The following is a 16,702-nucleotide window of genomic DNA, read 5'->3' as shown; positions in this document are numbered from 1 at the left end:
GAGGAGAAGAAGCAAATGGGAAAGCACGTCTAACGAAAGTTTGGAACTCTAGAGGAATTATTGATCATTTTGTATGCATTCGTGTTTGATTATTATACTCTTTATATACTTATTCTCGATTTCCTCGCTATTTATTACCTCTCCAACTGTCCTGAAAAATCGCTTCCCACTCATTCCAGTTCCACTTGCCCCAGAGATTATCAAGGTCTATCCATTCCATGCACTCCTCATCGTCCATAGGCATCATGTCATCTTGATTTTGAACGTTATTTTCATCACGACGTTGGTCCAAATAGTCTTGAACCTTCTGGTGGCCTCCGAAGACAAAGTAAATATCGTCGCCAATGAGTTTCGAAGGTTTGGGCAACAATTGGCCCTTGGTCTTGTGTCTTCCAAGATCATAAAATTCCAAAAGCATTCTCAAAATTCGAAGACCGTCAATAATCACTGGGGTGGTCAATTTCTGTTTTTCGTGCATTATTTGAAGATCTGATATCACCAGTTCAATTGTCTCTTTGATCTGAGGAGCAGATCGTGGTCGTTCGATAAGAATGAAAATAGCTTGAGCAGTAGCAGCAGAGAAAAGCTGATAACCGTTCTGCAAAAATTTCCCATTAGAAGTCGAAATTTGAGGCCTCAGTTGAACATACACTTGCAGCACCTTGGAAGCCGCATCTAGACATGCCTCGAAAGAGTAGTCGATCCGGGGACTAAGAAAGCTCCGGTGCATTCTGAATCTCTGAGTATATATGCAACTCCATAAGAAATGAAATTGCCAATAAATATCTGATCGTATTCCTTTGGGGATATATGGCAATTGCCCTTCCTTGGTGAATGTAAAGAACCAAGGTAATGCTCCCACAAGCTGTTCGATCTCTTTGTCGATCTGCTGAACGTTTTCGGGAGTGTTAATGTATTCTCCACTGGAAGTCCATAATCTGTTCCAAATCTTCATGAATCTGATCATGTAATAATTGGAGGCCATTCTCAAAGGCTCGGTCAGAGGTCTTGCCGTAACAGAGTTCTCGGTGATATCGTAATCGTTGCAATAGGTGGGCAATGGAGAGGTTGAATTAGCACACGAGATCAAGGGTGGTCTTGTCAAACATAAAGACTGGTAGGTATCGGCAGCACATAAGTCCCACCATAATCTTTTCCTCATTTCAGTCTCAATAAAACCTTTGCAAATTGTTTGCTGGTGGATATCCAACAGCTGGGCCGCAGCTATGCTCTTGCTGAGATACGAGTTCAATAGTTGAACGTTCTTGGTTGCAAAAAGATACGACTGGAGCACCAGAAAAATCGTTATTTGTTTCATTGACGGATTTTTGTCAATGTCATATGCATACATCGCCTGTAAACAGCAATTGAACCAAATTTTGGACATGTCTCTGAGATAAGTTGGCTCGACATCCAGCCGTTCGCTTAACCCCACCGAAGCCTCGTGAGAAGTGGTGCAAAGCATAGCAAATACCAATCCTATATCCAACAGGTCAACTTCAGAGGTAGGCGTGGTCCATAGCTGGTGGTATTGTGTATAGAAAGAGGGCTCGTGGACGGCATTGTAAAGATACTGGTAACTATCAAAGAACTCGTTGATCAGGGTATCACATTGATACTTGCTCGGAAGCAGTCTCACCAGATGCAAAGTCCAAACAGCACCACAAGTATCGTTCTTTTCTGAATAGTATAGAGAATGAAATGAATTGTTGCTCAGGGCATCTACCATGGTTTGGTCAGCGAAATCTTGGTCTGTCTGGAGTAGACTCCAATCTATGTTCTGTGCCTTGAAACTGGGCGAATCGGTGCAGCTCATGGCTGAAAGTCTTCGATCGCTTATAAATCGTCCTGGAGGGTTCTTGCGACATTCATCACCTGTATTGGCCCTAGTGCAGGCAGAACAAGGCAGATTCCTGTCACATTTCATCTTATGAATTCTGCATCTTCTGCAACTGGTGCCCTTCTTGATAGAGGCCACCATAGTTGAAGCCAAGATCTTTCAGTACAGCAAAGCCTCAAAAATCGTGGTTTGAACCAGACGAGCACCCCCACCAAATCACCGATTCTAGTATGCAACAAGATTTCCCAGGCCCAAAACGAACAATTACCCGAAATGCGATTGTTAGTAACAATCAATTGAGATCTCAATTTTTTATTGATCGTTATCGCGCGGGTCCATGCACCAGATGCGCCATGCCTTCTGCAGCGACCAATCACAGGCCGTTGGCCCCGAAATGCGTTCACGCACGCACCATGAGCTCGTTATCGTTTTCAGATCAAGCACAACAAGCGGATGTGGTAGATAAAGTTGGGTTACTGGAGAGGTGCAAAATTGAGCAAAATGGTTAGCAGAGTAGCCTTTTTCTGTTTGCGCTATCAGCTTGATTGTGTTTGGCTTGCGTTTGGCTTGCGTTTAGTTGATTATATTGGGTAAACCTTTCTGACGTTATACCGAGCTTGTTAACACACCAAATGACAAGAACGCTGCTTATTGGTGTCGATGTCGGCGGAACCAACACGGACTCTGTGCTTTTGAACCCAGAAGATTTTGACAAGGAAAACAGAGGTGTTCTGGCTTGGTACAAATCTCCAACTACCAGTGATGTTTCCGTGGGAATTGAGAACGCCATAGACACTCTGTTCTCTAATTGTTCTGCCAGCAAGTTCGAAGTTGCCAGTGTCACGATTGGAACTACTCACTTCATAAATGCCGTTGTCGAGCAAGATAGGGCAAGGTTGGACAAGGTTGCAGTTTTGAGACTCATTGGGCCATATGCTGCTCATGCTCCACCCTTTGGAGGATGGCCCGAAGGATTGGCCAAGATCACCAGAGGCTACGTCAAATCTTTGGATGGCGGTGTCTATGTCGATGGAAGAGAAGTTAAGCCGTTGAATGTTGCACAGATCAAGGAAGCCATTTCTGAGGTCAAGGCTCTCGGTATCAAGGCCGTCGCCATAGTAGGGTTGTTCTCTCCAATGTCCCATACCCACGAGGATACGGTTGCGGAGATGGTCAAGAAGGAGATTGCTGGTGTCAACGTTGTTGTATCTCACTCTGTTTCTGGGATATCGTTTATCGAGAGAGAAAATGCCACCATTTTGAATGCCTCCATCATGGGATTCGCAAAGAAGATCATCACCTCTTTCCGGGCGGCCGTACGAAGACTCGGGATGAATTGTCCGGTAATGTTGACTCAGAACGACGGAACCATCTCACCGGCTTCAGAGGCGATGCAGATACCCGTGCGGTCCTTTTCTTCAGGTGCTACAAACTCCATGCGTGGGGCCTCGTTTCTATGCTCCAAGGAAGCTGAAACTGTAGGGAAGTCCGTGCTTGTGGTGGATATTGGTGGTACCACAACAGATGTTGGCTTGTTGCTTCCTTCTGGTTTCCCAAGACAGTCCGCTTCATATTCGGATGTGGGCGGAGTGAGGACCAACTTCTCAATGCCCCATGTCGAGTCCATCGGTCTTGGTGGGGGCTCTATCGTGAGAATCAACGGAACTGACGTCACCATCGGTCCAGACTCGGTCGGGGCAGAGATCACCAAGAAGGCTCTAATTTATGGTGGCTCAGTAGCCACTACCAGTGACATGACCGTAGCTATGCTGCAGGACCAAGGTTCTGATCTTCAGTTGCTGGGCACTCCCAAGCTGGTTAAAGGCAAATTCAATGGCGACATTCAAAAAGCTTACTCCGCTGAGGTGAAAGTTCTGCTGGAGACTGTTCTCGACAGAATGAAGACTTCTCCTGAGCCGCTGCCGGTATTGTTGGTTGGAGGTGGTTCCATCATAGCACCTGACCACCTGGAGGGTGCGTCCGTAGTACTCCGTCCACCATATTTTGGAGTGGCCAATGCCATTGGTGCGGCCATTGGAAAGCTGTCGTCCAGTCTACAAACTATCAAAAAAGTGAGTCCTGGAAGCGACAATAAGGATGAAATTCTGACAGAGCTGAAGGCCAAAGCCGTTGACGATGTTGTAGCCAAAGGTGCCAGAAGAGAAACTGTTGTCATGGCAGACTACAGTGCGTCCCCAATCCCTTACGTCTTGAACACCATTATGTTCACGGTCAAAGTTGTTGGAGAGGTTGACTATGAGACACTCACTTATGCTGACTCGCAAGGTGATGGCCTTGCTGACTGCACAGTTGGTGGTGGCGAGATCGTGAAGGACTCCAGTTTCAAAGACGATGCTACCGTGGCCAAGACAATTGACATCAAGACTTATCGCCCCACAGTCAATAGTAAGAACCAATGGATTCTCAGTCTGACGGATCTCGAGTTTATTCGCACTGGTGTCTACATTCTTGGGTGCGGTGGTGGTGGTACTCCGTATCCCCAATACCTAGAGTTAAAGGCCATGCTGGAGAAAGGCGATGTCATCAGGTTGGTAGATCCTAAGAATGTTCAGGAATATTCAGACAAAAACCATGATACCAAAGACGTGGTTATCGTTGGGTTTCTGGGCTCACCAACTGTAGCCGAGGAACAGATCCATGGTAGCGATCTGATGGACGCCTACAAGTTGCTTGTTTCTGAAACCAAGCAGGAGGCCAACCTGGTCATTGACTTTGAAATCGGTGGTGCCAATGGCATGAGAGGTTTGTTTTTTGGGTCGTCATCCCAGTTAAACGTCCCAGTGGTGGACGGTGATCTCATGGGTAGGGCGTATCCATACGTGTACCAAATCCTTCCAACAGTGTACTCTGACTCGGCCGTTTACGCACCATCGGCCATGTCCGATGGTAATGGCAACAACCTTGTGATGAAGGATGCAATCAGTGATTTCATGGTAGAGAGCGTCTACAGAGCCTCATTGGCCGAGATGGGTGCACATTGTGGAACTGCAGCATACCTTTCCTCCAACCAGGTGGTAAACCATAGTGTTCACAACTCCTTTTCGCTAGCATGGAGGATCGGCCGTGCCGTACACATTGCCCGTATCTCCTCGGAAATTGACCATCTTCCTCAGAAGATCATCGATGCTGTTGGTGGAAACAACACCGCCAAGCACATGTTTTCTGGTAAAATTGTGGGAGTCGAAAGAAGGCTGTTCAAGGGCCATGTCTACGGTGAATGTTTGATACAGGATGCCAACGACGAGTCCAAATATCTGAATGTTCCTTTCAAAAATGAGAACATTCATGCTGAGCGCCGTGATTCTCCAACCTCGAAGGGCGAAATTATAGCATCATGTCCAGATCTAATATCTGTGATTGACCAAGATACTGGGGAAGCTCTCGGAACTGCTGAATACAGATACGGTCTTTTGGTATTTGTTCTTGCAATGTCGCCCAGTAATAAATGGACTGATTGTGCTAAGGGAATTGCCATTGGAGGGCCAGCTGCATTTGGCTACGACTATGAGTATAAGCCCATTGGAACGTATTCTAAAACTGTGAGTGTCATTGAGGAGTATGGCGAAGGCCAGAATGTGTGAAAATTATTGAAAAATATAGTAAAATTCCATCGCAATATCCTACTCTATCCTACCAATAGTTAGCAAAATCATTCTAATGTCTAGCAAGATTCCAGCTCTGCAATCTAATCATAACTCATTATATATCTGCAACGCAGTCATTCTTCTTTTGGACTCATACACCATCATCTTTGGAAACACCTTCAAAATGGCATCATTTTCACTGGCCTTGGGCAACAGCTCTCCAACAGGTTTAGGCTCAGAGGAGATAAAGGACATCGCTTGAAAAGCAGACGACTCGCACGCCTCTGGCCACTTTTCAGGCGAAGGGGATCCAAAAGTTTCCAAAATTGACCCAAGCAACGCCAGGTCGCTACGATCGGTGTCTGGGATAAATATTGGCTCGCAGTCGTTGGAGAACAGTAAGGTCGCCACGATCCCCAAGGCCCATATGTCAACGGCACTGGAGTATCTTCTCACCGAAAATAGTAATTCCGGAGCCTTGTATCTACCTGTAGCAATATCTGTAATTTTTGCCGCTTCGGGCTCCTTTCCGTAATTGTCTGGCTCACACCATGAGATCCCAAAGTCAATGATCACTGGAGGCGATTCGAGGTCTTTGAACATGATATTTGCAGGCTTGATGTCTCTATGGATGAAACCTGCTGAATGAATAAAGCTCAATCCTAAAGCTATCCCCTTAACAATCTCGGTGCTCCGCTCAACCCCAACTCTGTTGACCCTGGAAAACGAATGTCGACGATCCCCAAAAACCACCTTCTTGCGTGACTGCTCAAACACCAACCCTTGCAAGTCGTACTTGAAAAACTCAAAAACAAACTTGATTTGCCCATTATATTGATACGAGTCCATCAATTGCACGATGTGGTTCTCTTTTTGCGTTTTTTCGCCATACAACTCGCGCAATCGCAAAAGTGCCTTCAGCTCGTTGCGGCTGTTGTGAGGAGGAACGTCATCGTCCTGGTCCGTCACCTTAACTGCCACCACAACGCCATTCCTACCCAAATCAACAGCCTGGTATACATCACTGCAAAGTCCGCTTCCTATTCGCTCGCCAAGCTGGAATCTTTCGTTGAACGTCATACGCTTCGTGGCTTACAACAAAGAAAAATGTGTTAAATTCGTGCAGATGAGTGCAGATGCTACCCAATTTTTTGTTGGTACGCGCCCATGATGGGCTTCCGCAAGTTCCAAGCAATGTTGTCAGTCCACCGATAAGGATGCCGGGGTGCCATTAAATTGCCACGAAGCGCCCATTTTGACCCGTGTTTTCTTTTGCATTTGGGACTCGTGATCCAGTCTTGACCCATAATGTCCTCTATTCTTCCGCCCGAGTGGGTGGAGATGGAACTGGGCGATATGAGCAAATCCATCTTCAACGAGCTGCCTCTATCCGAGGATAAGGCGGATCTGAAAAAGAGCTGTCTCGAAACCGCCTGCGCTTTGCAAGATGGTCAACTTCTCAAGCTCCTAGCGGAAACTCGTGATGGTCTAATCGATTCGAAACTGAGATCCAAGATTTGGCCGCAGTTACTGGGCTTCCCTATTGACCCGCAGCTGGGCTATGACTTCACAAGCAGCCCACCACACAAGGACGAGGACCAGGTATCCAAGGACATTGATCGGAGTTTCGTCTACTATCCTCAGAATGAGGCCAGAAAGCAAGAATTAAAGTCTCGGCTTTCCGATTTGATCGTGGGTGTTTTGCGCGCGAATCCAGAGCTGCACTACTACCAGGGATATCACGATATCGCCTCTATCGTGGTCATGGTCTTCGAGAACGACAACGAGGCCTTCCAGTTTTTGTCTTTACTTACCCAGTTCCATCTGAGAGACCATATGATGAGTTCCATCGACTCTTCGGTGCAGCAACTGGAAATTATTGGCGATCTCATGGGATGCATAGATCCCAAGTTCAATAGGGTGATCAGCTCTGTCAATCCGATATACTCGCTTTCTTCGATTCTGTCCTTGTTTGCACATAACATTCAGAGCTTTGAAGATTTGTGTCTTATATGGGACTTTGTGTTTGCGGAAAAAACAATGGTATTGCCGTTATACATCTATGTCTCTGTTCTGGTGTATTTCAAGGAGGAGATTCTGACGAAGCTGGAGGAGGAATCTGGCTCCAGTTTCAGCAGTGAAGATACATATTTTGAAGAGGACGATCTTCCCATGAATCTGGAGAACAATCTGGACATCTTGCACAGTATTCTGACCAACGTGGTTGGTGAAAATCTGGGTAATGAGTTTGAAATTTTCCAGGTTCTCCATTCTTCTGTGGAGTATCTCCAGAACCACCCTCCCAGTCAGCTCAAGTGTTTCCAGACTCGCATATCGGAGTTCTCAGTGCTCAAGACAACCTCCAAACCGGAAGGAGATGTGCCAGTCTCTTCGTACCTCGAGGACGACCGCTTGAGCACCCTTATAACGAAGCAGATTGACGAGGATAAAGCAAAGGCGGAGAAGAGACGCCTGCAATTGATTGCCTCAAGGAGACCACGCAAGACCTCCAGTATGGATAATTTGAGAAAGTATCTCTACGACCGGGTTCTCATAAATAGAAACAGGAAGCTCAAGGTTTCTATGTTCGTCAAGATATCCTTCACCATTGGAATTCTGAGTTTTCTTCTCCATTACTATACGGATAAGGCCCAGTTCAGAAGTTTGTATGGTGCAGGAGTCAATGGGGTCCACAACATGGTGATAGTGAAATTTGCGTCTTTTTCAAATACCGTCGCAGGAATTAACTTTGGTGCTGCCAAAGAAAGTGTTTTTGGTCTATTTTGATACGGCCAGGTGGGTTTTGTTTGTGGATATACTCGGATCGTTATTTTTTGCGCGTTTTTTATAAAGTTCTAGCCATGGATGAACAGTGTGGATGCACTTGACGGTTATATCGCAGAGTCGTAGTCCAACCACCTAGTCCTTAACGTCTATCTCGTAGACCAACGCCATTTCGGTTGAATATCCATTCCAGCCCCGATTTCCACTGGCACTCACCAGAAAACGGCAACTTGGATCTATCAGCAGTTGAGACAGAGTCCCGCCATGATGTCCTGGAATGATCATGAAAGGAACCTTTCCACCTTTTCCTGAAGACGCTGACGATGTGTACGAGTCATACAATCTCAAATCGTATAGACGGATGTTATCCACCGAGGCGCACAGTAGATGTTTTCCGTTGGGCATGGGTCTTACCACAGAGACAGAGCCCGAAGCCTGTGGAAATTTTAACGTCTTCACGGCCTCTATATTGGTCATGTCAATTTTTCGCAGATCAAACTCCTCGACAGTAGCATTTCTGCGACCAGAAAAGATCGAGTTTCCATCGTTGGACCAACTCGTTGATGATGTCCACGGTGGTGTGCCCTTGGGGATTGATATCTTCAGCACTTTGTTCGATCTGTTCGCTATCCTGTCATCCCAGATATCTATGCTTCCATCAATGGCTGATGTCAAAAATACGTTGTCGGATGTGACTATTGCTTCCTCATAGTTGGACGTTTGCGTTTCCCGGATCTCTTCCTTCATCTTTGTCAACTGATCGTTGGACTCGGTTGGGGTCTCTTTGGGAGACCTTGGAGATTTTGAGGCCTTGGTCGACTTGTCCCCATCTTCTTCATCACTATCTCCAAATAGGGAATCGAGATCATCCTCTCCTCCACTGCTGGGTATGTTGCATCCTCCCACGGGTCTGAACTCCATGCTCGAGATCTGGCCCGTAGAGCCATAGAAGCCATTCACCACTTTCCCCGTGTTTAGATCCCATTGCAGCACGTTGCAGTCCCAAGATCCACTCAGAAACTTGGTCTCATCCTTATTCAGCTTAAGAATGCTGATGGCCTCGTAATGTTGTTTCAGCGAAGTTGGATCATGCAGCTTTGCATGCTTTCTATCAGTGGGCTCAAAATAGTGTAATATCGAACCCTCGTTATACCTTACACTCTGGAGAGTGATTCCACCGGATGCCAGACCAGAAAGACACCACAAAGACTCGCTTTGCACTGCAAGAGCGTATACGGGCGACAATCTGGGGTCGTAAGTTGCCTCGTTCGGCTTCAACTCGCTCTTTTTGATCGGTTGTTCGTTCTCCCAATATGACGATATTATCCCAGCACTGGTAATTGTGTCTTGTAATGAGTGTTTCTGGGCAACTGTGAGCGGCAATTTCCTCTCGATCGTGGATATGAAATCGTATCTCCTAATGAACCCATCTTCTCCTCCAGTATACAGCCACTTCAGTCCTTTCGTAAGGGCGAGAGTATGTATATTTGTGGCCTGGAGAATCGCAACAAATGGATTGAAATCGTAAGAGTTTGCATTTTTGGCCTTTCTCAGTATTTCCGATCTGACAGATTTGTCTTCGCTTATCTCAGAGGCAGACGATTGGTTCGATTTGGTCTTTTTGGCACTCGCAGATTTAATTCCTTCCTCGTCTTCATCCTCGTCCTCATCTTGGTCCATTTGGTCTTCTTCCTCTTCTTCTTCCTCGTCTTCTTCATCCTGACGGTCCTCTTCTTCTTCGTCCTCTTCTTCTTCTACCTCGTCCATCTCCTCCAGCTGTTGAACGGTCTCTTCTTCCTCCTCTTCCTCCTCTTCGTCCTCTTCTTCCTCAATCATATCAACATCATCGTTGTTGAACAGGTCATCTGTATCCATGACTTTGTTTGGATGGGATTCACGCTCTGTTGCACGTGCTACTTGGGCTGGTCTTTGAGGTTCAACTCAAGTTCTCGATGTCATCGTGGAAGTGCGAAGCACATATAACTGGTGGGTACACGACTGTGTTAAGATTGCCGCACCAAAATGGATGGAGAATTTCGACTAAGGAAAACCTTTCAGGGACGTTGACGACAATTACTTAAATCTCAGTATCTTGAGACTACAGACTTTGTTCATTTTAGCTCTTTTATTACTGGTCGACAAGCTATTTAAAAAGTACTTCATAGTCACACCAACTACAAATCACCCAAACTACCTCAGGATCCATTACTCTGGCTCCAAGCATCGACCTCAAGAGATCCAAGCTCAAATCCAGAGCACAAACCCTGCAGTAGTTTGAAGTAACTTGTCAGACAGCCATTTGTGCCCACCCAGGCTCGACCACCCCAGAGAGGCACGTCGAGAGGGTCAAGATCATCGCTCCTTTAAATGGTCGAACCAGAGGTTCAACCATGAAATAAAGGCAAAAATATAAATCAGATGACCAGGCCGCAAAGGACCGTGGACAAGCTAAAGAATTCTCACTCGAAAGGGCACAAAGGTATCTACCTCATCAACCAAGTTGGATTCAGTGGCTCTTTAGAAGAGTCAAAGAGGGACGTGACCTATAGAAATGATCCTACTATTGAAGGTGTTAGTCAATCGGCAAACCAAACATTGAAAGCTATAGGGGCTTCACTTACTGAAGTACGTCGACGAAGAAAAGAAAGAGAAGAGGAGAAGAAGAGGAAGGGCAGCTGGCTTCGAATTTATAGTGAAATTTTTTTTTTTCACTTTGGTATCTGCACACGACTATCAAAACAGACTCGAAAGAGACTGCTGCAGGTTTTTTCAAGCTTGAAAAGAGCGAAATGCTAAAAACCTATTATATTATAGTCAAAAACCTATATACTATTCAAGAACCAAGAGACTAAATATTGTCCAATTCATCAATTAACCTGAAGGTGGAGACGTAAAATGTCCACAAAATGTTGAGAACCTGTACAGGCAAATTTTCATTCACGTGCGGCTGGATAAGTTGGAACTAGTCCTCGAGATCGAAGACGTATCTGAGTCAATAGCCGATTGACCCCGTAAAACTTCCAAAGCATTCCCTCCATAGACTGACTTGATTCCCTTTTCGATCACCTCCCTATTTTGAGGCTCTGTACCCGTAAACTCGCCAGCTACGCACATCCTGCTCGCGATCTTTGCACTGATGATCCGTCTCAGGTAGATTTCCCAGAGCAATGCCATTTGCAAAGATGGATGTCTATCAAGACCATCTGCCCACACGGGATCCTCTAGCATCATCTGCTCCAGAGTGTGGAAATCCTGAGGTTTTCTGGTGAACAGTCTTCTCTTCAGCTTCCTATACTCTATCCAATACTCTGATAGAGCGAGATCAGAATGCACAGAGCTCGAGGAATCAGCATCTCCGTGGACTGTGGCCCTTCTGCTATATCTTTTGTATGGGTTTGAGTGTAATTTGACTGACTTTTTTCTCTGGGGATTTTCCTTTATTTCCAGGTCTGACTTGAATCTAGGAAGGCCCGGGGCAAAGGTTTTTAGATCCAAGTCCTCCCTTTCATGCATAGTATGTAGCGGCGAATCAAAGCCATAAGCACCTTTAAGGAAGTCTGTGTAGTAATCCACAATTGAAGGGTGATCTGTTTGAACCAGTATAATCTCATTGGTGTTGGAGAAGGTTGGCACTGTAAGATTAGAGCGTATCACTGGAGTAGTCTTGAGCGTTTCCCTTTTGGATCTCAAACCATACGAGATCAGATATTGAGGGACAAATGCTTCATCAAGTAAATGGCCCCTTCTCTGAGAAACTCGTATTGAATCCGTCCTGCTGAGGTAATTTTCCAGCTGATCGTGGTCCTTGAAATTTGGCAGAGGCTGTTTTCCGTTGGGGATCATCAGCATTTGCCCTCGTCCCATGGAAACCGGAGCTGATCGCGTCTTCTTCCCTCTTGCTTTAGGGGTTGCACCTGATGGTCTCTTGAAACTTCTTTTCCTCGTCACTTTGAAATCGTAGTGGTTATTGATAGGATGCTCCCCCACACGGTCGTCCGACAATCTTGGCCTCCAACTGTGCGGTGTTCTAGGAGTGTTTGTATGCGAATTTTTGGTGTTGGGCAAGTTTCTTGGGCTTGGCAAATCCTTTGTAACTACCACAGGGGTTCCTGGTTCATCACTGCTGATATGTCTCCTCCGTGTCTGCAGCCTATGTATGGGAGAGTCAGGGTCGCCAAGACCACTGTATGATGTGGTTCTGGCGTTTCTGGCCTCCATAGAATTGAATTCAATGCCTCACCAATGTGAAGTGGAAGAGGTTTGTTGTTCCCCAATTTTCACGATTGGTGAGATAACTTAGGAACAATGGCTCAAGGACCATTTTCTGGAGAAAACTGCTGGATATTAATTTGACCCGATTGGGCAATATGCATAAAATGTCAACAGATCATCGGTCGTGTTCAGGGTATTTTGTGGCCGCACTGTGATAAATATAGATTAATATGGCAAATAATAAAAAGATTGTGTGAGTTCTAAGTGAATCGAGATAGTTTTGGAATTCATGTAGTGAATTTATTTGTTAACGTGCTCGGTAATCTTGTAACCTTCTTGAAATATTTCTGTTCCAGAAACAGCTTGTAGTCAGGCTGTAATTCCGTAAGTACTGCCATGACCATGCATGTTCGTACTCATGCACGCGGTATCAGAATTTCATTGGCCTCACTGAAGGCGAACTTTGCATCCCGAACCTTTTATTCGACCTTTGACTCGATTGGCTACCTCGTCTGCCTCCACGACTGCTTCCGCGACTGCCTCCACGCCCACCGCGGTGGCCACCTCGGAAACTTTTGCGACCACGACCAGAAGAACTCTTCTGGGAAGAGGTAGCAATCGGTGGATCCATTGGTTTATTCTGAGACTGGCGTAGCTGCTGTAGGATTTGCGAATCTCTATTTGCGTTGAAATATGGCGATCTCATCTCGTTGGAGATCGAGCTGACATCTTGGGTGGTTGCTATGGTTTCATCCTGGTTGCTCATATTCTCATCACGAGCGGATTTCAATTTCTTCAGCAACGGTCTGAAGACTTTGAAATACTGGCATTGGCTCGTAGCCAGTCCCTGTAGACAATCATACTCCCTTTGTGTAGTGGGCAGTTTGAGAGCCATGTCCCTAAGCGTGTTATCCGTAGCAATAGAGCTCGTAGAGTTCAAACCAAGTTCATGAAGCTTCCTCGACCTGAACAAACTCAACTCGTTGAAGGCCAGGTTGATCAGTTTCCGTTCCGCTTCTGACTTATTGGCCATCGTGGATTGCAAAACAATTGGTCTGTTATCCACAAGTCGGGTGGTTGCCGCAGCAATACTACTTCTGTAGACCGCACTGGCGGATGTAATTGTTGGAGCTCTATAAGCCGCACCCGAGCTTGCACCAGAAGTTGCACCTGCGGAATTTGCAGAAGCAGTGCGAACTTCAAACGACATAATTATCTTCTTTCTGTCAGAAAGAACATCTCTTGCTTTGGGACCAAGCTGAACGTAATCGCTAGTGTATCCAGCCCCGTTCATGATCTGGTACTCTTCCAGTACTTCGTCAGTCAACAAACGAAAGAATATCCGTTCCACCACAGTTTTCTCGAGTTCTTTGCCATTACCATAGGATGGCACTTCGTTGTGACCAGCAGCCATTATTTTGGTAGTCTTTGACCCTCTGTATAGATCCTGACAATAAAGTAGCGTGACTTTGTCTCCTTGAACAGCTTGAACCAGTTTCGCAATTTGTTTGGCATGCGGAGTAACGTCTTTCGTCTCTTGAGTCACAGAATTCTTGCAGTTGTCGCACTGCTTTTTGCAATCCTCTTTGTTGAACACTTCGTTGAAATATTGCAAGACCTGTTGACGCCGACAATCAGAAGTATTCTCACAGTATTGTACAACCTGCCTCAATTTGTCCAGATGTTTCTCTTTGTTGTTTCTGTCCAATTCTTTGTCTTTCTTGATCATGGTCTGGATTGTCCTTACATCTTTATAACTGTAGAACATGGCACAATCGGAATGGTTTCCATCTCTACCCGCTCTACCAGTCTCCTGGTAATATCCCTCCAACGTTCTTGGTACAGTCAAATGGAAAACAAACCGCACATCAGGTTTATCAATACCCATTCCGAATGCAATTGTAGCACAAATGACCTGAGTTTGCCCTGATTGCCAAGAAAGTTGAACATTCAGTCTGTCTTCGGGTGTCATACCAGCATGGTAGTACTGGCACACGATTCCACCCAAGTGATACAGCTTTTCTGCTGTTTGTTCACATGACTTCTTGGAGTGGCAGTAGATGATCCCTGATTGACCTCGGTACTTTTCGTTGATCATTTTCATCATTTCATCCAGATGGCTCTTGCTCTTGAACAAAACCTGGTAGTATAGGTTAGTTCGGTTGAAACTCTGCTTGAAAACCTGAGGATTGTTCAATTGCAAGTTGTGCATGATATCTTTCCGTACCCGCTCATTGGCTGTTGCCGTCAACGCCATCACGGGCACTCCTGGGTACTGTGTTTTGAAGTAGTTTAAACTCTTGTAGTCTGGTCTAAAATCGTGACCCCAAGAGGATACGCAATGAGCTTCATCAACCACCACACGGGCAAGCAGGCCTTTCTGATGGAGTCTAGAGATTGCATTACGAGCTTGCGCACTGGCAGTGACCATTTCAGGAGATAGATATATCAGATCCAGCTCCCCGTCCATGAATAGGGTCAGCATCGTTTGTCTCTCCGAAAGAGTTCCCTTTGAATTTATCATTCCTGCTTTGATGTTTTTGCTCAGAAGATGTTGAACTTGATCTTGCATCAGTGAGATAAGAGGGGATATCACAATGGTAGTACCTTTGCTCACCAGAGCTGGTAACTGATAACATAAAGATTTTCCACCGCCCGTTGGCATCAAAACAAACACATCTTGACCAGCAAGAGTGGCGTTGATCGCCTCCAGTTGGTTGGGCCGGAACGAATTCAAGTTGAACGTGCTGTTAAGCACCTTGTAAATGTCCTCAGTCCATGGGAACTGTGATTTGGGCTTATCTGAAACGCTTTTGGTCATGTCAATCAACACTAAGTCATCATCTGAATCCAGATCCTTGTTGACTTCTCTTTCCACATTATACTGCGTCATGAAATCCTCATCTTCGTCTTCGAAGTCGTCACCACCGTCGTCTTCCAGATCCTGTATCGTGAGAACCTCTATATCGCCTTCATCTTCTACGTCAGAAGTGAGCTCAACTCTATAAGAATGATCTTCTTCTTCATCCAAAATTCCATCCTCGACAATGAATTCGTCTAGTTCGCGCTGTTCGGCTTCTGTTATAGGCAGCATCTCTTCTTCGTCTGTCTCTAGAGCAAACGAATCCTCAAGCATAGTAGGTTCTTCACGCAATGAACCGGACAACCTTGTTGTCTGCAAAATTTCAATATCATCTCCGTCTTCGTCGTCGTCTCTGTGTCTGTTTCTGGGTGATTGTATATCCAATTCGCTCTGTGACCTCATAGGAGAACTGAAGATGATCTCAGGGCTTGGTGGCTTTTCTCTTACAATGTGAGGTTCTGCAGTATCAGAATTATTAGCTGGTATAACCGTGGTCTGAGTAGTCTGAGGGCCCTGCAGACTTACCCGTAACTCTGTAAGACTCTGTTCCAAGCTCTCAATGCTTGATCGTATCTGAGCCAATCTCAAGCCTGACCTGGACGGGCTTTGAAGAACCTCACACATTTCTTCCAGAAGCACAATCTTGCGTTCACAACTCTCTATGTACAAGGTTTGGAGCTCAGCTTTCGATTTTGTGCCTACCGATGCCAAAGAACTGGGGATTTTAGCGACTCCAGAGTTGGAAAGAAGCTTATCCAGTTCAGCCTCGTCTTCATCGTCGAAACTGTCGGGTATACTTTGGCTTTCCTGCACATTATCCGGCATCTTCGATATATTGCTTATTCCCTGGCCATTTCTGGTTTCCTTTTGCACAGTAGTCACTTTCGTGGTCTTTTCGCTTTGTCTCATGAGCAAACTGATCTCATCATTATCGAAGAAGTCGTCGTCATCTTCAATTGTGTCTGGCCTCGGCCGTTTAGGCTCAGGTATAACGAACGACTTGTCGATACCTCGTTTTGTAAATGTCTCGGATCTTTCAGCCGTTGTGTCAGTTATGAGGACTTGTGTGTCTGAAAGTTGATTCACAAAACCCTCTGTGGCACATCGTCTTAATGGATTTCCAGTCTTTCGCGGGGGTGGAACGCTTGCCTTGGATTCAGTTGCCCAACGCAAATGAGCATCCAAGTTGGTCACAAATGCAGCAACCATTGGTGAAGAAAGACTGAAGGCCACAGAAACGCTTGGTTTGTATGGAAGGCTGAACCGCTTTAGAACGCGTAGTAAATATCTAATCAGCGCCACGGGTGTGCGCCAGCGAATTCGAAAAAAAATTGAAACTTTTCAATTCAAGACTTATCAGTTAGTCAAGATATAGTCAAGATAGTGAACGGTCAGCTC

General features: G+C 45.7%; 8 protein-coding genes across 8 annotated transcripts; 3 read left to right on the top strand and 5 right to left on the bottom strand.

The window, feature by feature from the left end:
• Positions 1-127: 127 nt before the first annotated feature.
• KUCA_T00002202001 (uncharacterized protein) lies at positions 128-1,981 on the bottom strand (the record flags this gene model as incomplete). The annotated part of the gene is made up of 1 exon (XM_022604458.1): positions 128-1,981. One exon carries the CDS (start codon positions 1,979-1,981, stop codon positions 128-130), a length of 1,854 nt encoding a protein of 617 aa, XP_022458238.1.
• A 491-nt stretch (positions 1,982-2,472) lies between these two features.
• Positions 2,473-5,442, top strand: KUCA_T00002201001 (uncharacterized protein; the record flags this gene model as incomplete). The annotated part of the gene is made up of 1 exon (XM_022604457.1): positions 2,473-5,442. One exon carries the CDS (start codon positions 2,473-2,475, stop codon positions 5,440-5,442), a length of 2,970 nt encoding a protein of 989 aa, XP_022458237.1.
• Positions 5,443-5,550: 108 nt separating this feature from the next.
• Positions 5,551-6,525, bottom strand: KUCA_T00002200001 (uncharacterized protein; the record flags this gene model as incomplete). Its single annotated transcript, XM_022604456.1, has 1 exon — positions 5,551-6,525. The coding sequence occupies one exon, from the start codon at positions 6,523-6,525 to the stop codon at positions 5,551-5,553; it is 975 nt and encodes a 324-aa protein (XP_022458236.1).
• Positions 6,526-6,753: 228 nt separating this feature from the next.
• On the top strand, positions 6,754-8,232 carry KUCA_T00002199001 (uncharacterized protein; the record flags this gene model as incomplete). Its single annotated transcript, XM_022604455.1, has 1 exon — positions 6,754-8,232. One exon carries the CDS (start codon positions 6,754-6,756, stop codon positions 8,230-8,232), a length of 1,479 nt encoding a protein of 492 aa, XP_022458235.1.
• A 132-nt stretch (positions 8,233-8,364) lies between these two features.
• Positions 8,365-10,104, bottom strand: KUCA_T00002198001 (uncharacterized protein; the record flags this gene model as incomplete). The annotated part of the gene is made up of 1 exon (XM_022604454.1): positions 8,365-10,104. The coding sequence occupies one exon, from the start codon at positions 10,102-10,104 to the stop codon at positions 8,365-8,367; it is 1,740 nt and encodes a 579-aa protein (XP_022458234.1).
• Positions 10,105-10,647: 543 nt separating this feature from the next.
• On the top strand, positions 10,648-11,025 carry KUCA_T00002197001 (uncharacterized protein; the record flags this gene model as incomplete). Its single annotated transcript, XM_022604453.1, has 1 exon — positions 10,648-11,025. The coding sequence occupies one exon, from the start codon at positions 10,648-10,650 to the stop codon at positions 11,023-11,025; it is 378 nt and encodes a 125-aa protein (XP_022458233.1).
• A 141-nt stretch (positions 11,026-11,166) lies between these two features.
• Positions 11,167-12,447, bottom strand: KUCA_T00002196001 (uncharacterized protein; the record flags this gene model as incomplete). The annotated part of the gene is made up of 1 exon (XM_022604452.1): positions 11,167-12,447. The coding sequence occupies one exon, from the start codon at positions 12,445-12,447 to the stop codon at positions 11,167-11,169; it is 1,281 nt and encodes a 426-aa protein (XP_022458232.1).
• Positions 12,448-12,871: 424 nt separating this feature from the next.
• KUCA_T00002195001 (uncharacterized protein) lies at positions 12,872-16,513 on the bottom strand (the record flags this gene model as incomplete). The annotated part of the gene is made up of 1 exon (XM_022604450.1): positions 12,872-16,513. The coding sequence occupies one exon, from the start codon at positions 16,511-16,513 to the stop codon at positions 12,872-12,874; it is 3,642 nt and encodes a 1,213-aa protein (XP_022458231.1).
• Positions 16,514-16,702: the final 189 nt, after the last annotated feature.

This window comes from Kuraishia capsulata, genomic scaffold (genome assembly GCF_000576695.1).
Source record: "Kuraishia capsulata CBS 1993 genomic scaffold, Kuraishia_capsulata_scaffold_2, whole genome shotgun sequence".
Lineage (NCBI taxonomy): Eukaryota > Fungi > Ascomycota > Pichiomycetes > Pichiales > Pichiaceae > Kuraishia > Kuraishia capsulata.
Note: the sequence above shows the minus strand (reverse complement) of the source record. Positions and strands in the feature narration are given on the sequence as shown.